Here is a 20,426-nt window from a genome sequence, read left to right on the forward strand (position 1 = left end):
ATGTGCTTGCGATCAGGGCACAAGAACAGACTGGAAGTCAGCCAGTAGATTTTTGTGGGCCGAGAGGAACTGCCCTGCTGTTTGTGGTCCCACAAAATTTCCAAAACAATCAGCGCCTCTCCCTCCTACTCCCCCTCCCCCTCATCCCCGCCCTCAACTGGTATATGCCATGGGTGTTTTTCTGGTTGGCGATCAGTGACTAGTGGTGTGCCTCAGGAATCAGTGTTGGGGCCGCAATTGTTTACACTTTACATAGATGATTCGGGGACCAAGTGTAGTGTGTCAAAATTCGCAGATGACACTAAGATGGGTGGCAGAGCAAAGTGTGCAGAGGACGCTGGAAGTCTGCAAAGGGATATAGATAGTTTAAGTGAGTGGGCGAGGGTTTGGCAGATGGAGTACAATGTTGGTAAATGTGTGGTCATCATTTTGGTAGGAATAACAGCAAAATGGACTACTATTTAAATGGTAAAAATTGCAACATGCTGCTGTGCAGAGGGACCTGGGTGTCCTTGTGCAGGAATCTCAAGGAGTTGGTTTGCAGGTGCAGCAGGTAATTAAGAAGGCAAATGGAATTTTGTCCTTCATTGCGAGAGGGATGGAGTTTAAAAACAGTGAGGATATGTTGCAGCTGTATAAAGTGCTGGTGAGGCACACCTGGAGTACTGTCTACAGTTTTAGTCTCCTTACTTGAGAAAGGATATACTGGCACTGGAGGGGGTGCAGAGGAGATTCACTAGGTTGATTCCGGAGTTGAGAGGGTTGGCTTATGAGGAGAGACTGAGTAGACTAAGGCTATACTCATTGGAATTCAGAAGAATGAGGGGAGATCTTATAGAAACATATAAGATTATGAAGGGAATAGATAAGATAGAAGCAGGGAAGTTGTTTCCACTGGCGGGTGAAACTAGAACTAGAGGGCATGACCTCAAAATAAGGGGAAACAGATTTAGGACTGAGTTGAGGAGGAACTTCTTTACACAAAGGGTTGTGAATCTGTGGAATTCCCTGCCCAGTGAAGCAGTTGAGGCTATCTCATTGAATGTTTTTAAGGCAAGGATAGATACATTTTTGAACAGTAAAGGAATTAAGGGTTATGGTGAGCGGGCAGGTAAGTGGAGCTGAGTCCACAAAAAGATCAGCCATGATCTTATTGAATGGTGGAGCAGGCTCGAGGGGCCAGATGGCCTACTCCTGCTCCTAGTTCTTATGTCCTTATGCATTCTCTACCCATTTCTCTTCATAAGTTGCAATCAGGGTTATCAGGCTTTTATAAGAGGCGAAGGGGCTTGATTTTCATAACTAAACAGCCTTCACTTAAAGGGTGCCTGAAAATTGCCTCAGGTGGAAAAATAGACTCACAAGGTGTTCCCTAAATTTTAAATTGTTGGTCGTCCATTTTCAGGGAGTAGCCAACAGATGAACTTCTTCTCCTCAGTCTCCTGTGCACTGTATGCGGGAACATAATAGCAAATTTCTCTTCATACTTTGTGTTATACGATATTGTTTGCATGTGCTGAGCCTCTTAATTATCCGCAACACTGCCAAACATATCACAGATGGGGCACAGTGCTAACCATGTGATTAAAATATTGTGGCAACAATTGATAACATAAGATCTCATTAAAATTCCTCTGGTCCCTATTTCTAGAAGAACGTGTTTACATTTACACTAGAAATATCCAGCACAATGTAATGGGGATATTCTTAGGGATTATTTATTCAGATCTAATATAATTTATTGAATTGCAGCATATAATGTTTAGAGAGGACACCAATTGGTAATGCTTAAAAGATTTACCATAAGTAAGCTATCATTACCATCCTGCCCTGGCTATATTTTATGTGAAGTTATGTATCTTACAAACTAATGCAGGGCCACCTCATGACGTTATGTACACTGAGGTCAGGAAGAATTCACTGGTACTCCTCTGGAAAGCTCCAATCTATACGGGTCGTAGTGAGGTGACTGGGTATTATGCTGACATTCGGGAGGCAGACGCAGATGACGAAAAGTGGAGAAGCGTCAACGAAACAGAGACATCAAAGAGATATATAAAGGTAAAAAAAAATTGGAATTCCCATTCTCTTAAATTAATTTGATGAACACAATTTTTCAGGTTACGTTTGTTTGATGAAATGTACACAATTTGCATCATGTCGACATTCCAATTTTACAAAGGGGACTACATATCAATTATCAAAGGCAGACCATCTAGTCCTCTTCTGAGGTTGACATTTCAGTTATTTTAGCAAAGTCTGATCCATATGGCATTTACTGTTTATCCAGAAAGGTGCTAACTGGCCTCACTGGCTGTCAGTTTGGCAGATCACGAGTGCGTGTTCAATAAGCACCATATTTGTAAAAGCCAAAAAATCGGTGTGCAGTGCCCACGCCTGAGACAACAGTCAGGATCTTTGCATTTGTGAACAGGAGGCGCCACATTTGTTTGAGGGCTCCACTGCAAGGATGTTAGACTTCTTCCTTTGATGCAGATTGTTTACTACAAGGCCCTGAGCTGAAGGATGTGGAAGGAGATGGGTATTTAATTGCATGTGAAAGTTGGCAAGCAGCTTGATGTTCTCTATCATATACATTGGTGAAATGTTGATCAAAAGCCACTGACAAATTAAATTTTAAATCATTTCAAAGTCTCACTCATACCTTAATATCGCCAACAGGTACAAGGGCTGAAAGAAGGCGTGATCTATGTTTTCCGTGTGCGAGCTGTGAACAGGGCAGGGGTTGGAAAACCATCTGATTTAACAGAGCCAGTCACCGCAGAAACACCCCCAGGTTTGTTTTGCCAGTTTGCAGAAACAAGTGACAATAGAGAAATTATCTTATTGACAAGGGGGCGGCATCTTGTGGAGGCAATCAGGTTCTCAGCCATCTTGGCTGGAGAGCTGATGAGTTTACATTGCCCCTCTTCGGGAAGATCCACTGCATTATGCACCAATCAGGCACTTGATAGGCCAGCAGTGGGCCTTGCCCAGGATCAAAGATGCCAGGGATGAAAGTCCACCTGCCAGGAAATGTTGGCCAATCAGAAAGTATTCGTTCTATTGAACAGCAGTGCCATGGGGAAGGCAGTGGCTGCTGTTGGTATGACACCAGTGCCGGATTTAGACTTGGTGAGGCCCTAAGCTATATAAAGCTTGGAGGCCCCTTGTTAAAAAGTTACACCAAAAGGTCTCACAAAGGTGTGTACCAAAACAGGACCTTGGGTCGCCACAAAAAAATTGAAAACATAATTATGCCTTTTAATTATTTAATAGCAAGGTATTTAAAGTGAAAAATACAAATTATTTTCAAATGAATGCATTTACTGATAACCGAGGAGTTCATCCTCGGTTAAGACACCCCATTGACCTACATCATTGAGTTTCATGAATTTTGTTGTTTCAACTGTGGATGTCGGCTCTGCAATGCTCACATTTGCACCACTTCCAGTGTTTTCCTCAGCTGAGATTCCAGACTCTGTTGTCTCAGTAGCAGAGGCACTAGGCTGTGGTTGTTTTGGACTTTGCTGATCACCTTGGGTTTGTGGATCCTTATCTGTTTCTGGAGTAAAGTAACTGTCAACTTTTGGTAATTTTTTGAGTTGCTCTTTTGCTCTTCAAGCTGGTGCTTTCTTTTTCTTTTCTGGTATCCGCTCTTAAATGTTCTCTTCATTGTAAACCTTCTGAAATTTTGTGAGGCCCCTGCGGATTGTGAGGCCCTAAGCTGTAGCTTGTTTAGCTTATGCTTAAATCCAGCACTGTATGACACCCACCTGAAGCCCCACTCGATGCCAGATCAAGACGAGTAACAGCAGGGTAGGGGTCATGGGGGAGGGGTGTGGATGAGGATTGGAAACAAGGGCAGGTCAGTGGCCTGCTCCTTCCTGATGCCAGGTCCCTCGACTATGCACTGAGTACCTTTGAATGAGGGGTTCCCCTCTGGGAGCTGCAGACAAACCTGCCAGGGTTTGCTTGTGCTCCTTGCATGGCAAACTCTCTGTCTGCTGCTGTTTTTATACCAGTAGCCATTAAGGGATGAAACTCTTAAGTAACCATTAATTGGCCACTTAAGGGCATTAGTTGGCATTGGGGTGGGATGGCCATCCATGGGCCTTCCCACCATGGACTGAATCGATAAGGTCCCCACCTGCCACCCTCAACCCAAGAGCCTGATTGAAGTTAAATAAGTAAGTGAGTTTTGATTTTAACTCACTCTGCACTTGCTGAGTTAAATAAAGCAGATTATTGACTTGGACCTGCCCTCATCTCATTCAGGTGCTATTGCCTTGCTGCTTAAAGAAGTGTAGTTGAAAACAAATGGGGAAGACACAATATTCAATTCAGACACCAAGAGTTTACCATCCATTTCGTGCCCTGGGTTCAATTGCTGTATGATTTGATATTGAGCCTACATATTCCTTAATATATTCTGCAGACTGACTGGCACCACTAAACCTAAGAAAATATCTAACACAAATCCAAAAATTATAACACCCTGTCTGTGTTGAGTTAGCTGATTCCCAGCTGTGACAGCAATTAGATATTGCAATTAACCCGAATGCCCCTGAGAGAGAAGAAATTTGACCAGGGTTCTCCACCTGATAGTGATCCAGCTGAAATTATTCTGTGTGCGAGCCAGGCTCAGCTCTGATGCACTGTGAGGTTACATAGCTCACTGATATTATCCAGTCTCCCACGTGAAGAATGTATACTTAGGTAAGGTATTAGAGGGTGCCTGGGACGTCTGGCATTGAGCCAAGCATGAATCAAACGTCTTAATGAGTTGATATTTCCCTGCTTAGTCCAAAAGCACCAAGGCATTCTGCTCTAACTCGGGTTATCTTGGTTAGCACAACTCTAGGGCAGGATTTTCCATTTTGGGTTAGGATCCCAACTTTGGCATCATGTGCGAGTCCCAACCTTGCACCTTGTTAAGAGCACAACTCGACATTGTTAGGCCAATTCTGACAGAGGGCAAGCTCGCCTTCAGTTAAAGATGGTGACAGATGGACTTTTGAAGCTACATGGCCCTGTAGGAGGCACAGAAGCAGCTGGAGCCTGCTTTTGTGGGTAAGTGAGTGAGGGGGCACCTCCATCTGTGCACGTCCTCTCAGTACTCTTAAAATATTTGAAATAAGAAATGGCCACAGCTCCTGGACCGCTGTTATGGAGAGGGTCCTCCCACAGGATGGCCTAGAGCCATATCTGTGGCTAATTACGTGGAAGGACTGGGGTTGGGGGGACCTCAAAGGCATCCTGGAGCATGTGACGTTCTTGGGTAGAAACAGTAAGATTCAGTAAGAAACATTCAGAATCAAAACTACAAATGCTGTTCAAACCAAGATTCCTTTATTCTCCTTCTAGACTCCCTGTCCTGGTATATGAATGTATCGTTGCCTTACATGGACAAAATGCACAATGCAATTTCAATACGCTACAAAGCACTTGTTTCTCAGTCTGCTACTGGGAGACCACCTCCGGACAACTGCAATGCTCCCAAAACTGGCTTGGTGGGGTCTGGGGTGCTGTCAGCCTCTGATTAATAGATTCTTGGAAATAACTCGATTGTGAGACAGTGTTGAAAACTAGAACAATGGCCAACAGCATAAAATTACACCCACCTACCTTAGTTCCCATCCCTACTGGCCTTTGAACATCCTGTTCCCAGAATTAAATCTTATATTTGCTGGTTTGTATAACTCAGGTTGTTATTACCAACCCAGCTAATGAGCAAGGTTTCCGCATGTTCTGTTTTTAATTACATATTTTCCATTCTTTGCTTATCCTGCTATTAATACTGACTGCAGGGTTATCAACTTTGGATAATTCCTGGAGTTTAACTTTCAATTTTGAGTTGTCTCCCTTGGGAACTATCCATAAAAAAGCCATAAAGATGGTTTCAAAGATCATCATGTGTTCATTAGAGAACTAAACAACCTCTTTGCTAATCTCTTTCCAAAAATATCAGAGAGGAGCAATAAAATTCTCAAGTTTTCTTTTTATACAAAAAGTTTATTGTCTGTCAGATTGGAGGATCATGGAAATTAGTGGATAATTTGGACTCCCAATTGTTGGTCTTATATGTATGGTAGTACAATATAGCAATGAAAAAGGACAATTAGAAATATATATTATAATCCAGAAACCTAGGGTATTGCTCTGGGGACCCGGGTTCAAATTCCACCCATGGCAGATGGTGGAATTTAAATTTAATAAAACATTAGGACCGGAATTTTCCTGTCCCGGCTGCCATGCGAATCGGAGTGGGCGGGGGCAGACCGTGCAAAGAGCCGTTGACCTCAGATGGGGTTTTCCAGTTTTGGGGCGAACGCGGCTGGAAGATCCCAAGTCTAATGATGACCGTGAAACGATGGTCATAAAAACCCATTAGGTTTACTAATTTCCTTCGGAAATCTGCTGTCCTTACCTGGTCTGACCTATATGTGACTCCAGACGTATGGCCTCTTTGGGGCTCCAGACCCACAGCAATGTGGCTGACTCTTAAATGCCCTCTGAAATGGCCTAGTAAGCCATTCTCCTGTGCAATAAATGCTGGCCCACATCCCATAAATGACTTTTTAAAAAAATTCTAGAAATAAACTATTCTACAAATAAAGGCAATGTTTTGTGTAAGGCTTTTTCTTATGCTACCCAGAGAGGTAATCTAAAATGTAGATAATTGTAATGTGGATAGTAATTTTTGTTGCAAAAACCTGCCTGACAAACATACTTAGGATTTCACTAACTCCTGTGCACAACATTGGGGGAATTGTTACGACATGTAAAACCTTTCTCACACAAATCTAATGGTAAATCACACAAACAGTGTGTTCAAAGAGTCAGTACTCCTGAAAATTACCTCAGAGTGGGTAGAGAGAGGCAGCAAGCCATAGAATCTGGGTGGGTAGAAAGAGGTAACTATAACATTGGAACCCAGATACCAGTTAAGAAGAAACAATGGCAGCATTGAGACTTGAGCTTCTGTTTTCAAAAAACCGCTCCAACCCCTGAATATATATATATATATATATAAACATAAGAACATATAAATTAGGAGCAGGAGTAGGTTACGTGGCCCTTCAAATCTGCTCTGCTGTTAAATAAATTCATGGCTGATCAGATTCTGTGCTCAATCCCACTTTCAGTCTACTTCTGAAAACCTTTGACTCCCTTGTTAGTCAATAATCTATTTGCCTTTGCATTAATATACAATGACCTTGCCTCCAGGGAAGCGAGCTCCAAAGACTCACAACCCCCTGAGAGAAAATAAATGTCTCCTCATCTCCATCTTATTTTTAAACTGTGTCCCCTAGTTCTAGTCACTCCCACAAGGAGAAACATCCATTCTGCATCCACCCTGTCAAGTCCTCTTAGGTTCCCATGGGCGCCATCTTACCTGCTGTTTACGCCACACTCCTGCTGCAGCGAAGTTGGAGAATTTGGCGGCCAGCCAAATTTGCGTTCACTGCAGCGGGATGGGAAAATCCCACCGGCATGAACGGTGGCAAGATTCCAGCCCATATGTTTCAATAAGATCACCTCTCATTCTTTTAAACTCCAGTGGATGCAGGCTCAGTCCAAACTTTCCTCATAAGATAAGCCCCCCATCCCAGTTATCAGACACGGGAGCCTTCTCTGAACTACATTTATATCCTTTCTTAAATAAGGAGACCAAAACTGTGAACAATATTCCAAATGTGATCTCACCAGTGTCCTGTATAACCGTAAGAAAAATTCCTACTTTTATACTCCATTCCCCTTGCAATAAACAACAACATTCCATTTGCCTTTCCAATCACTTGCTGTAACTGCACCCTTGCTTTTCCCAATTTGTGTACCAGATCCCCATGTACAGAGTTCTGCAGTTTTGGAATCTCTCTGTTTAAATAAGATGCTGATTTTCTATTCTTCCTGCCATAGTGACAAGTTCATGTTGTCCCACATTTTACTCCATCTGACAGTTTTTTGTCCACTCACTGAACACATCTATGTCCATTTGCAGACTCCTTATATCCTCTTCACAACTTACTTTTCTACCTATCTTTGAAACAGCAAATTTTGCAATCATACATTCTGTCCCTTCATCCAAGTCATTGATATCATTTGTAAATAGTTGAGGCCTCAGCACTGATCCCTGTAGCGTTCCATTCATCACAACTTGCCAACTTGAAAATGACCCACTTATGCCAAACCAAAAGAGAAAATGCTGGAAAATCTCAGCAGGTCTGGCAGCATCTATAAGGAGAGAAAAGAGCTGACGTTTCGAGTCCAGATGACCCTTTGTCAAAGCTGGAGGGGTCAGCTTTGTCAGCTTTGACAAAGGGTCATCTGGACTCGAAACATCAGCTCTTTTCCCTTCTTACAGATGCTGCCAGACCTGCTGAGATTTTCCAACATTTTTTTCTTTTGGTTTCAGATTCCAGCATCTGCAGTAATTTGCTTTTATCCACTTATGTCAAATCTCTATTTCCTATTAGCAAACCAATCTTCTGTCCATGCAAATATGTTACCCCTACACCTTACTTTGCATCGTAACACTTGATGTGGCACCTTATCAAATGCTTTTTGATTGCGGCACATCTGCAGGTTCCCCTTTATCCACATTGCTTTTTACTTCCTTTGGTCTGCAACTCCAAATTGCATTTGTCACACAGCAGAAAAGATCACATGACCAAGAAGGCCTGTCTGTTTAGCTCTGTGCCATGGGGAAAGGGGTTCTCCTGAATAGATGTGGGATTGCAAGAAGTGAAATCATGTGAGACTCCCACCAAACACACTGTTCTGCAGGCAAGTCAGGATATGTGGGAAAAGTTCTTTTTCACAAGTACTGACAGTCAGATTGATCAGTCCCCCCCTGATGTATAAGGAAAATTAGAATTCTGCAAATAATCCTTTCTGTCTTTTTTCAGATACTAAGGAGATTGCTGTCAATGTGGATGACGATGGAGTTATTTCTCTGAACTTTGAGTGTGCCGACATGCCTGATGGTTCGAAGTTTGTTTGGTCTAAGAATTATGAAGAACTCATTGACTCATCAAGAGTTACTGCGGAGACAAAAGGCGGAAAGTAATTATATTTTTCTGTTGTTATGTTGAAACCTGCTGCCAACCTACACTGTTTCTTTCAGGGAGATCCTGTTATTTTATTTGTAGTGCTGGATACAATTGGTGAAATAAAAAGCAGTTTATGTAGGCAGAGAAAAGAATGGCATCAACCAAGGAAAAGATGTTCTATGCTTGGAGATAATTGAAAATATGTGAAATCAAAAATGTTTAAGTAGGCTCCATTCTGCATCAGTGTATTTGACTCTCCTGTGTTTGCCAATGGGCAGAATGTAATGTTCCCCCCACCTCTCCACCCGCCCACGTTCAGTTGAATTTGGAGCTGGGTAATTGGGATGTTGATCAAGCAGGAGAATGTCGGGTGGAGATCTGGTCGTCCCCGCCTCCCTCCAGTTAAATCCAGGGCACAATATTTGGGCAGATTTTCCATTCAGAGGTCAATTCAGGCCCTTTAGTGGCCACTTACAGACCTCGCTCATCCTGCCATTGCTGGTATTTAACCAAAGGAGGGTGGGGGACTTACCATCTGGGGAAGTCGCCCAGCAAATCTTCTTAGGTTTTCCAGGGGATTCCCTCATTCATGGGCACTCTGTGTCTAATCGAGAGACCTGGTATCGGGGTGGTGGGGTGTGGGGGAAGGGGATGATGCAGGTTAAGGGGCGGTGCAATGAGTTACATGTCTGCCCCTGCTTCTGACTCCCTTCCAACCATTGCCAGCGACACCTTTCCCCTGATCCCCATCCCACTCAAACTCACCTCTTTCCAGTGATTCGATGGTAATCCCTGGTTAAGGCCTGGTTTAATATCGGCAGAGGCCACCACTCCTGGAGTGTCAGGAGAGGTTGGGGGGGGGGTGTTCCTTGATACTGAAGATCTGCTCTGATTGGCCAGCAGCTCTCAGGGTGGTATTTCCGTTCTACTCGGGGCTTAATTGGATGGGAGGCCCAACACTGCCCGATTGGAATGTAATTGAGTCGGGTCAACAAGAGAAAAGCGACCATTGGGAGGCGAGATCCCTGTCATCCACATTATTTCCAGGGCTATGTATTTATTAATTACATCAGAACATTAATAAGATAAAAGATTATTGAAGCATTTGTTAATTCATCAGTGTTTTGGCCTGGAGAGCGTGCAACTTGATTTATCTGATTGTCCAATGCGCACGCTGACAGATGTACTATTATTAGTTTGATATCTAGTGCTGCATACTTCAACAAGCTTTGTCACACTGTGTTGCACCATATCGAAGTTTAATCATTATACTAACAATGTTTCATGGAAAAGTCATTTGTTAAATAGAGAGAAGGAAAACAAAAGGAAATAACACAACTAATACAAAACTTTACATCGAATATGCTACTCAACAACATATATACAATGTGTTCAAATATCGTGAATTCTTTCTTTCTCAAATAGGACTAAAATGATTTTCAATGACCCAGGGAAGGATGATTTGGGTATATACTCTTGTGTTGTCACTGGGACAGATGGAGTTTCTTCCAGCTATACCATAGATGAAGCAGGTATATTAAATTGTATTTACCAATCCAATTTACAGATACTGCTAATAGATTTTTAAGACAATGCTGAATGAAATCAGGCCTAGAGCTACGGTTCCCGCTGCATTTTTGACCATCATGGAGAATATAAAAAACGAAGGCGCTCTATGCAGAAGTTGGATTTCTCATCTCAGTTTTAAACGGGCAGGAAGGGCACATCTTCAGACCAGGCAGCCTCCTTTTTTAAATGTGAAGATTGGGTCCAATGACATCAATCAGGCCTGATTGCAATTTGAAAAAGTGGTCTGAGTGGCAAGGGTACTGTGCCTTTCTTGCCAAGTGCCAAGCGAAGGAATTGGGAACAGGAGTTAGGGATGACTCCTGAAGATATATGTTTTTTTATATCTTTTCTTAAAACTGGTGGGACTAGGAGGAGCCAGACTGCTCCTTCATCTCCAGAAGGAAACTTCAGGCCACCTGTGGTCCCTGGCTCCCCCACTCCTGGTTGCAAGGTTTTCTAGAACTTGCTCTTTGAGATTTACCTTGTCACCAAATATCTTCTATGTCTCCTTTTAATAAAGTATTGCTCCTGAATAAGATGCAATATTCTTAAAAAGTAGGAAATAGTGTTAAATTCAGAACCTTTTCAGCAGTAACCTCTGTGGTCTGTATCTGAAATGTGGACTGTGCATTCCTGGTAAAGGTCTGGCAAATGGTTGCAGCTTATTGCAACCAAATAATTTGTTGTTGAAAATGATTTAAAGGCTTAGCGTGGCTCCTTTCCATATATGGACATGAAAATTTGACACTGACTGTCTGTGGGGGCAGAGGGGAGGAGGGAGAGAAGGGGCCGATGATCTGGGGGAGAGAACAGGTTGATGATGGGGGGGCCAAAGGGTGGGCATGATGGTAAGAGAAGTGCCAACTTTGTTTGGGGGTGGGGATGGGAGCTGCTGAGACCTCCGTGGTGGGCTGGCAGGAAGATTTATTCACGTTTAGATCAAGGCGCCCTTTAAAGATGGCGATCCAATCTCAGTGCAGCCGGGCTTTGCGCAAATTGAGGCTCCGCTCCCGACGGAGTGAAACATCCCTCCTTGCTTTTTTTTGACAGAGTGTGGTAGATTCTGGGGAGAAACCCGATGTGTTTCTCTGAGAAACATGTCGGTTTGCGCGCTGGAAACAACACTGCCATTTTTTGTAAGATTCCCCCCAGTGAGTTTGGAGTTCCCAAATGCAACTCGTTGTTATTGTGTCACTGAATCCATTTCAATAGATTGCAACCTGATTTTATGGTTTTATATTTAAGTTAACAACTTGGGAGGAAGATCTTCATGTAGCTTTCCAGAAATTATTAAAATTGTTAAAACTTGTTTTTCTCTTGTCTTTGCAGAGCTACTGCGTCTGCTTGAACTTAGTCACGAACATAAATTCCCAGGTAAGCATTCTAAACCTCGTCATCTCCTGGAGTTATGCTTGTTGTAATACTTGTGATTTAATGTCAGAACTCTATTTAATGTAACATAAAGTTGACAGAGTGATAAATGATCATATTGCTTGTGTTAACAGTTGTACCTCTGAAGTCAGAACTAGCAGTTGAGCTACTGGAGAAGGGACAAGTGCGGTTCTGGTTGGAGGCCGAACATCTCTCTCCAAATGGACAATGTAAATTTGTATTTAATGACAAGGAGATTAAAAATGACGAGGTGGGTTTCTTGCGAATACTTGAAGCTCAGAATTTATTTAACAAGAATGTGTACTTATTTGTCGACTCTGTATCACCAGAGTTAAGGATAGCAGTACTGAAAATGGATTTTGAAGGAATATGTTAACAGTTCCAGTAGAATTAGTAAACACAGGAAATTGTCACCAACACATTTACAATTCTGGGATATCTGGAATGGAGAAATTCTTGAGGTTTCAAATGTGGCCCAGGAATGGAGTAGAAACATCATCCAGTTAGCATAACTATTTTGAATTTTCAAATCATAGTAAGCGTATTTTACTCCAGATATGTCTTCTTAAAGTTAATATCCTCTGCCAGCCCCCCTTTCCCTCACATTGATTACACAGCCATTCATCAGTGAGGATAGGAAACAAGTGTATTTTGGATTTTTTCATCCTTTCCTCCACCCGTGGTTTAGTTGGTAGGAGCTGCTCTCAAGACAACAGAGTTTTGATGAAAGGTGATCAACGTGAAATGTTCACTGTCTTTCCCTCTTCGCTGATGCTGCCTGTCCTGCTGGGCATTTCCAGCATTTTGGGTGCTCGAAACACAGTATTGCATGATATCAGCAGACCTACTTCCATGTTGTTGTCTAACTTAGAAACAATGTAGAGTGTGGTGCTTTAATCGCAATGCAACATTATTGGCACAGACAACCTGCTCATCAACCCTCAATCTTGCTCAAAATAATGGATTGATTGTAAAATAGCCTTTCCTTGACCTAGCTGTTGAGATGGATTTTTAAAAAATAAAGGAGTGGTCAGAGAATCGTAGGATTCCCACAGTGCAGAAAGAAGCCATCTGGCCCATCGAGCCTGCACCAACAACAATCCCACCCAGGCCCTATCCCGGAACCCCACGTATTTACCCTGTTAATTCCCCGACACTAAGGGACAAATTAGAATGGCCAATCCACCTAACCTGCACATCTTTGGACTGCGGAAGGAAACCAGAGCACCCGGAGGAAACCCACACAGACACGGGGAGAATGTGCAAACTCCACACAGACAGTGATCCGAGGCTGGAATTGAACCTGGATCCCTGGCGCTATAAGGTAGCAGCGCTAACCACTGTACCACCATGCTAACGTTGAACTATTCAGGCAGTCACAGTAACTGAGGTCAGGATTTTCTGGCCCTGTCGTGGCAGGACCCCTGCCATGAGAGAGGGTGGTTGTAGAGAGTTGTTTTTCAAACTGGAGGCCTGTGACCAGCGGTGTGCCTCAGGGATCAGAGCTGGGCCCACTGTTATTTGTCATTTATATTAATGATTTGGATGAGAATATAGGGGGCATGGTTAGTAAGTTTGCAGATGACACCAAGATTGGTGGCATAGTGGACAGTGAAGAAAGTTATCTCCAATTGCAACGGGATCTTGATCAATTGGGCCAGTAAGCTGACAAATAGCAGATGGAGTTTAATTTGGACAAATGTGAGGTGGTGCATTTTGGTAGATTGAACCAGGGCAGGACTTACTCAGTTAATGGTAGGGCATTGGGGAGAGTTACAGAACAAAGAGATCTAGGGGTACATGTTCATAGCTCCTTGAAAGTGGAGTCACAGGTGGACAGAGTGGTGAAGAAGGCATTCAGCATGCTTGGTTTCATCGGTCAGAACATTGAATACAGGAGTTGAGACGTCTTGTTGAAGTTGTACAAGACATTGGTAAGGCCACACTTGGAATACTGTGTGCAATTCTGGTCACCCTATTATAGAAAGGATATTATTAAACAAGAAAGAGTGCAGAAAAGATTTACGAGGATGCTACCGGGACTTGATGGATTGAGTTATAAGGAGAGGCTGAATAGACTGGGACTTTTTTCTCTGGAGCGTAGAAGGCTGAGGGGTGACCACGGAGTTGGGGGTAGGGTGTTAGCGTGGATTGGGGATTGGCTATCTGACAGGAAGCAGAGAGTCGGAATAAATGGGTGCTTTTCTGGTTGGCGGATGGTAACTAGTGGCATGCCGCAGGGATCGGTACTGGGGCCTCAACTATTTACCATTTATATAGACGATCTGGAGGAGGGGACTGAGTGTAGGGTAACAAAGTTTGCAGACGACACAAAGATAAGTGGAAAAGTGAATCGTGTGGAGGGCGTAGAAGGTCTGCAGAGAGATTTGGACAGGCTGAGTGAGTGGGCGAGGATCTGGCAGATGGAGTATAATGTTGACAAATGCGAGGTTATTCACTTTGGAGGAAATAATAGTAAATTGGATTATTATCTAAATGGAAAAAAATTACAACATGCTACTGTGCAGAGGGACCTGGGGGTCCTTGTGCATGAGACGCAAAAACCCAGTCTGCAGGTGCAACAGGTGATCAAGAAGGCAAATGGGATGTTGGCCTATATCGCAAGGGGGATAGAATATAAACGCAGAGATGTCTTGCTGCATCTGTACAGGGCATTGGTGAGGCCGCAGCTGGAATACTGTGTGCAGTATTGGTCCCCTTATTTGCGGAAGGATATATTGGCCTTGGAGGGAGTGCAGAGAAGGTTCACCAGGTTGATACCAGAGATGAGGGGTGTTGATTATGAGGAGAGACTGAGCAGATTGGGTTTGTACTCATTGGAATTTAGAAGGCTGAGGGGGGATCTTATAGAGACCTATAAGATAATGAAGGGGCTTGATAGGGTAGAGGTGGAGAGATTCTTTCCACTTAGAAAGGAAGCTAGAACTAGAGGGCACAGCCTCAAAATAAAGGGGGGTCAGTTTAGGACAGAGTTGAGGAGGAACTTCTTCTCTCAGAGGGTGGTGAATCTCTGGAATTCTCTGCCCACTGAAGTGGTGGAGGCTACCTCGTTGAATATGTTTAAATCACGGATAGATGGATTCTTGATCGGTAAGGGAATTAGGGGTTATAGGGATCAGGCGGGTAAGTGGAACTGATCCACTTCAGATCAGCCATGATCTTATTGAATGGCGGGGCAGGCTCAAGGGGCTAGATGGCCTACTCCTGCTCCTATTTATTATGTTCTTATAGAGGTCTAGAAAATAATGAGGGCCATAGACAAGGTAGATAGTCAATATCTTTTGCCAAAGATAGGGGAGTCTAAAACTAGAGGGCATAGGTTTAAGGTGAGAGGGGAGAGATACAAAAGTGTCCAGAGGGGCAATTTTTTCACACAGAGGGTGGTGAGTGTTTGGAACAAGCTGCCCGAGGTAGTAGTGGAGGCGGGTACAATTTTATCTTTTAAAAAGCATTTAGATAGTTACGTGGGTACGATGGTATCGAGGGATATGGGCCAAATGCGGGCAATTGGGATTAGCTTAGGGGTTTTTAAAAAAAGGGCGGCATGGACAAGTTGGGTCGAAGGGCCTGTTTCCATGCTGTAAACCTCTATGACTCTATGACCCAGCGCGGGAAATTCGGCAGCACAACCAGAAGTCCGTTGATTTTCGATGGGAGTGGATGATCCCGGCAGTGGGCAGGGCCAGTAAATGCAGCCATAAGCTCGATTAGGCTGGCGGAGGTTCACATTTCATAAGCTTCAAGGCCAAGCTGGGGAAGATGCAGACTTGATTGTCAGTCATGATACTAAAGAATCGAGATGTATTTTTTGGGGATGTAGGAGAAGAAGTTAATTGGATTTGTTTTTCCTTTTGCTGCCTTCCTCTCGAATGCAAGAAGGGAGCTCTGTTGGGCTGAAACTTCTTTGCAGCTCTGGTACCTCACATAAATAGCTATTCAGCATGTGTGAACCGAGGCAGGCTATTTGACAGTGGGATATAACTACTCAGCTTCACCCTCTCCTCATCGAACATCTACATTTTCAAGCAAATTATTGCAGATGCTAGAATCTGAAACATAAACAGAAAATGCTGGAATATCTCAGCAAGTCCGACAGCATCTATGGAAGGCTCTATTCTCTCTCCTCAGATACTGTCAGACCTGCTGAGATTTTCCAGCACTTTCTATTTTAGATCTACATTTTCAACTTTGTGTACCTGCACTATGAAACTTGGACTTTCACTTATGTTTCTCAACAATAGCAATAGGGGGATTCATTTTGGTAGGACTAATTTAAATGTGGATTACAGGGTCAAAGGTAGGGTTCTGAAGACTGTGGAGGGACAGAGAGATCTTGGGGTCCATATCCACAGATCTCTAAAGGTTGCCACTCAAGTGGATAGAGCTGTGAAGAAGGCCTATAGTGTGTTAATTTTTATTAACAGGGGGTTGGAGTTTAAGAGCCGTGGGGTTATGCTGCAACTGTACAGGACCTTGGTGAGACCACATTTGGAATATTGTGTGCAGTTCTGGTCACCTCACTATAAGAAGGATGTGGAAGCGCTGGAAAGAGTGCAGAGGAGATTTACCAGGATGCTGCCTGGTTTGGAGGGTAGGTCTTATGAGGAAAGGTTGAGGGAGCTAGGGCTGTTCTCTCTGGAGCGGAGGAGGCTGAGGGGAGACTTAATAGAGGTTTATAAAATGATGAAGGGGATAGATAGAGTGAATGTTCAAAGACTATTTCCTCGGGTGGATGGAGCTATTACAAGGGGGCATAACTATAGGGTTCGTGGTGGGAGATATAGGAAGGATATCAGAGGTAGGTTCTTTACGCAGAGAGTGGTTGGGGTGTGGAATGGACTGCCTGCAGTGATAGTGGAGTCAGACACTTTAGGAACATTTAAGCGGTTATTGGATAGGCACATGGAGCACACCAGGATGATAGGGAGTGGGATAGCTTGATCTTGGTTTCAGATAAAGCTCGGCACAACATCGTGGGCCAAAGGGCCTGTTCTGTGCTGTACTGTTCTATGTTCTATGTTCTACACTGAGCTGTCAGCACCAAAACTGGATAATTCTCAGCAGTGGGAACCCGGTCTGATTTCTGCCACCTTCCTGTTCTGACATATTTAAACAAATTGTGCTGTCCCTGTCAATTATTTGATTTGATTTATTATTGTCACATGTACTGGATACAGAAAGTATTGTTTCTTGTGCACCATACAGACAAAACATACTATTCATAAAGTACATCGGGGAGAAGGAGAGGATAGGGTGCAGAATATAATATAGTCATAGCTAGGGGTATACAGAAAGATCAACTTAATGTATGATAGGACCATTCAAAAGTCTGATGGTAGCAGGGAAAAAGCTGTTCTTGAGTCGGTTGGTACGTGATCTCAGACTCTTGTATCTTTTTCCCGATGGAAGAAGGTCTAAGAGAGTATGTCCAGGGTGTGTGGGGTCCTTGATTATGCTGGCTGCTTCTCCAAGGCAGCGGGAAGTGTAGACGGAGTCAATGGATGGGAGGCTGGTTTGCGTGATGGACTGGGCTATGTTCAGAACCTTTGCACTTTCTTGCAGTCTTGGTCAGAGCAGGAGCCCTACCAAGCTGTGATACATCTGGATATAATGCTTTCTATGGTGCATCTGTAAAAATTGGTGAGAGTCGTATCGGACATGCCAAATTTCCTTAGCCTCCTGAGAAAGTAGAGGTGTTGGTGGGCTTTCTTAACTATAGTGTCGGCATGGAGAGACCAGGACAGGCTGTTGGTGACCTGAACACCTAGAAACTTGAAGCTCTCGACTATCTCCACTTCATCACCATTGATGTAGACAGAGGCATGTCCTCCACTACGTTTCCTGAAGTCGATGACTATCTCCTTCATTTTAGTGACATTGAGGGAGAGATTATTGTTGTTGCGCCATTTTACCAGATTCTCTATCTCTTTTCAATGTGGACCTGATATCGGGTAGCTCAATCAGTGCAAACCTGTGAGCATATCTGGTACTCCCTGGCCTGTACAATTCAGTACTATTACATAGTGCATTTACTCAGTGAGCCATAAGAGAGCTTATTCACGAAATGATGAAAGTCAATATGAACCTTCTTTTTTAAAATGAGTTCATTTTTATTCCATTTTTAGCCAACCTACAGGATTAGTGTGAGTCTAGTGTTGATAAGGGTTTTATTCTCAAGTGATTCAGTGAAAGCATGCATTCACCTCATTGGTGATCTAATTATGGCCATGTATTATGGCCTTCCTGTCTCTGGAATGTTCTGCGAGGAGTTTCCACGTTGACGGAGGTTCAGTGGCAATCCAGTTTTGCAACTATCTGAGATTTTCACTAATCTTTGGGAAGTTGCAGTAGTTCTTTGTTTGGATCCTGAGGAAATTCCCAGAATTTGTTTTTCAGCTGTAAGGCCAGACTTCAGCATGATGACTGTGAGTGACTATCAAGAAAAGAAGATGCAGTGGACAAGTGCAAAATATCAGTTATTACCTCCCCACCCACTCCATTCAGCAGCCAAGTAAATACAAGCCAAATCTCTTTCCAGCAATAGCTGCAAACTATGGAATGACCGCCAGCCCTGGTATTCAAACCAGCAGACTCTGTTACAAGTCCGCTTATTTTTGGAAAATTACATTGCCGAGTTGATATTTAAAGTATTATTGAAGCAGGAAGAGAGCCAGTAAATGACACCAATATTAATTAATACTGGAAAAGTATTTTAATGTTTTTAATTGTGGCTTATCACATAAGATAATAAGGTTGGGATTTGGTGGAATCCATCTTGTTTGGGACCAAAAGTTCAAATTCAGGCTAATTTTCTGAGGTCAGCTTGTTTTTTGAAAATGTTAGGCAAGTGAGGAATGCTGCAGTGAATGTTTGGCCTTTACTGTCGTATAACTTAGTAAGCAACCACAAAGCTGGCTATTTAAAAAACACCTTCGCCTGTGCAATAGATCACGCTGCAATCAACTGCATTGGCCCAGATGGACCTTTAACTTTTTAAAATTTCATTCCGCTCCATAGCAACACTAGATGACAGGAATATGCGCATTAGTGGCTAGGAATACACATATTCCTGTCATCTAATGTTGTTAAAGTGCAAATAAAGGCAATGTTCTGGATGATGTATCTCAGTCAGCTGACTGTCCTTGCAAGACACTAGCCTATGGGTAGAGATGTGCATTGTAAAAGTGGATTGCATAGTGCAAGTAGTGCTGACACCGTGGGAGTCTGTTCTCCTCAAAAATGGCGGATTGTCCACTTGCCGTGCTGATCACCATGTTGTGAAGGGCGATAGCAGGGACGTCTCATGCAAGCATCAGAAGCATGCAGAGGAGACAGATAAGTTAGTGTGTAAATGCCCTCCTTGTCATTTGGACATCGCGACCCCTGTTGATGTTTCTTGTAACCATGCAGAGCCAAACTCCATGAACCCCCTTCTCCCCCCACTCCATCAGCCCACCGATGAGTGCTATTTAAAGGGATCACCATTCACTGTTCAGGTGAGGTGGTTTTGGCTATCTATTTGCCGCTGCACAATTAGTGGAAATATTGTGTTGTCGGGGGAGGTGACAGAAACTTTTTCAGTCAGAAGGGATTAGTGCTGGGACCCTCGGAAGAAGGAGTTGCGTTGTTTAGACAGGCCACTCTCTTTCTCCCAGTCATGGAGATTACAGTTGCAATTCCCTTTGAGTTGCTGCGGTATGGGTAATGGGGCAGAGTCAGGTGGGAAGAGGGAGAAAGAAACCCACTCTCTGGCCTGATGTGTCATCCTCAGGTTTCTTCCTGCTCCGAATGTGTTTTCCTGCAGGTGGAATGAGCTCCTGCTCCTCCTCCTTCCCTTAAAATAACGCAGGCTAGCTTTCGGAGCTGCAGACTTTAGTTTTAATTGGTACTAACTTCATACAGACTTGGGGCCCTCCAGCTGAGCATGGAGCCATTCAGGAGCACAGTTAGTGCTGGACTGAATGCCACCATCATGAGCAACCAGCACTAAGCTTGCATGTTGCCTGCATTACTTTCAATAGATGCTCATTAAACATGAGGGATATGAGAGTATAGAGGGATATGGGCCAAACGCAGGCAATTGGGACTAGCTTAGTGGTTTAAAAAAAGGGCAGCATGGACAAGTTGGGCTGTAAACCTCTATGGATCTATAACACACATTGTGATTCCCATGCCCACTAATCAGCCTTAAACTCGTCATACCTTCCCTGTTACTTACCGCGCAAAATCTTGGTGAAGAGGTGAAGGAAAACAGAGGGCCAGCACAGTATTTTCTGGTGAATTTCTTCCTGCATCTGCTGGAGATACAAGAGAAATCTCAAACAGAAAACACAGCCCTGAAAACCTGGAGGTCAAAACAGGGTCAAAAGCCAATGCCACAAAATGGTG

At 43.5% G+C, this 20,426-nt stretch overlaps 1 protein-coding gene across 2 annotated transcripts in view; it reads left to right on the forward strand.

Moving 5' to 3' along the window:
- Positions 1–20,426, forward strand: part of myom1b (myomesin 1b) — a 129,725-nt gene that overhangs the window by 86,630 nt on the left and 22,669 nt on the right. For both annotated transcript variants that reach the window (XM_078216063.1, XM_078216064.1), the window contains 6 exons: positions 1,877–2,061; positions 2,683–2,797; positions 8,913–9,069; positions 10,482–10,588; positions 11,955–11,999; positions 12,131–12,267. In XM_078216063.1, the coding sequence (XP_078072189.1) occupies positions 1,877–2,061; positions 2,683–2,797; positions 8,913–9,069; positions 10,482–10,588; positions 11,955–11,999; positions 12,131–12,267 (746 nt within the window). The remainder of the gene's footprint in view (positions 1–1,876; positions 2,062–2,682; positions 2,798–8,912; positions 9,070–10,481; positions 10,589–11,954; positions 12,000–12,130; positions 12,268–20,426) is intronic.

Source organism: Mustelus asterias, chromosome 7 (assembly GCF_964213995.1).
Source record: "Mustelus asterias chromosome 7, sMusAst1.hap1.1, whole genome shotgun sequence".
In the NCBI taxonomy this organism is placed as follows: domain Eukaryota; kingdom Metazoa; phylum Chordata; class Chondrichthyes; order Carcharhiniformes; family Triakidae; genus Mustelus; species Mustelus asterias.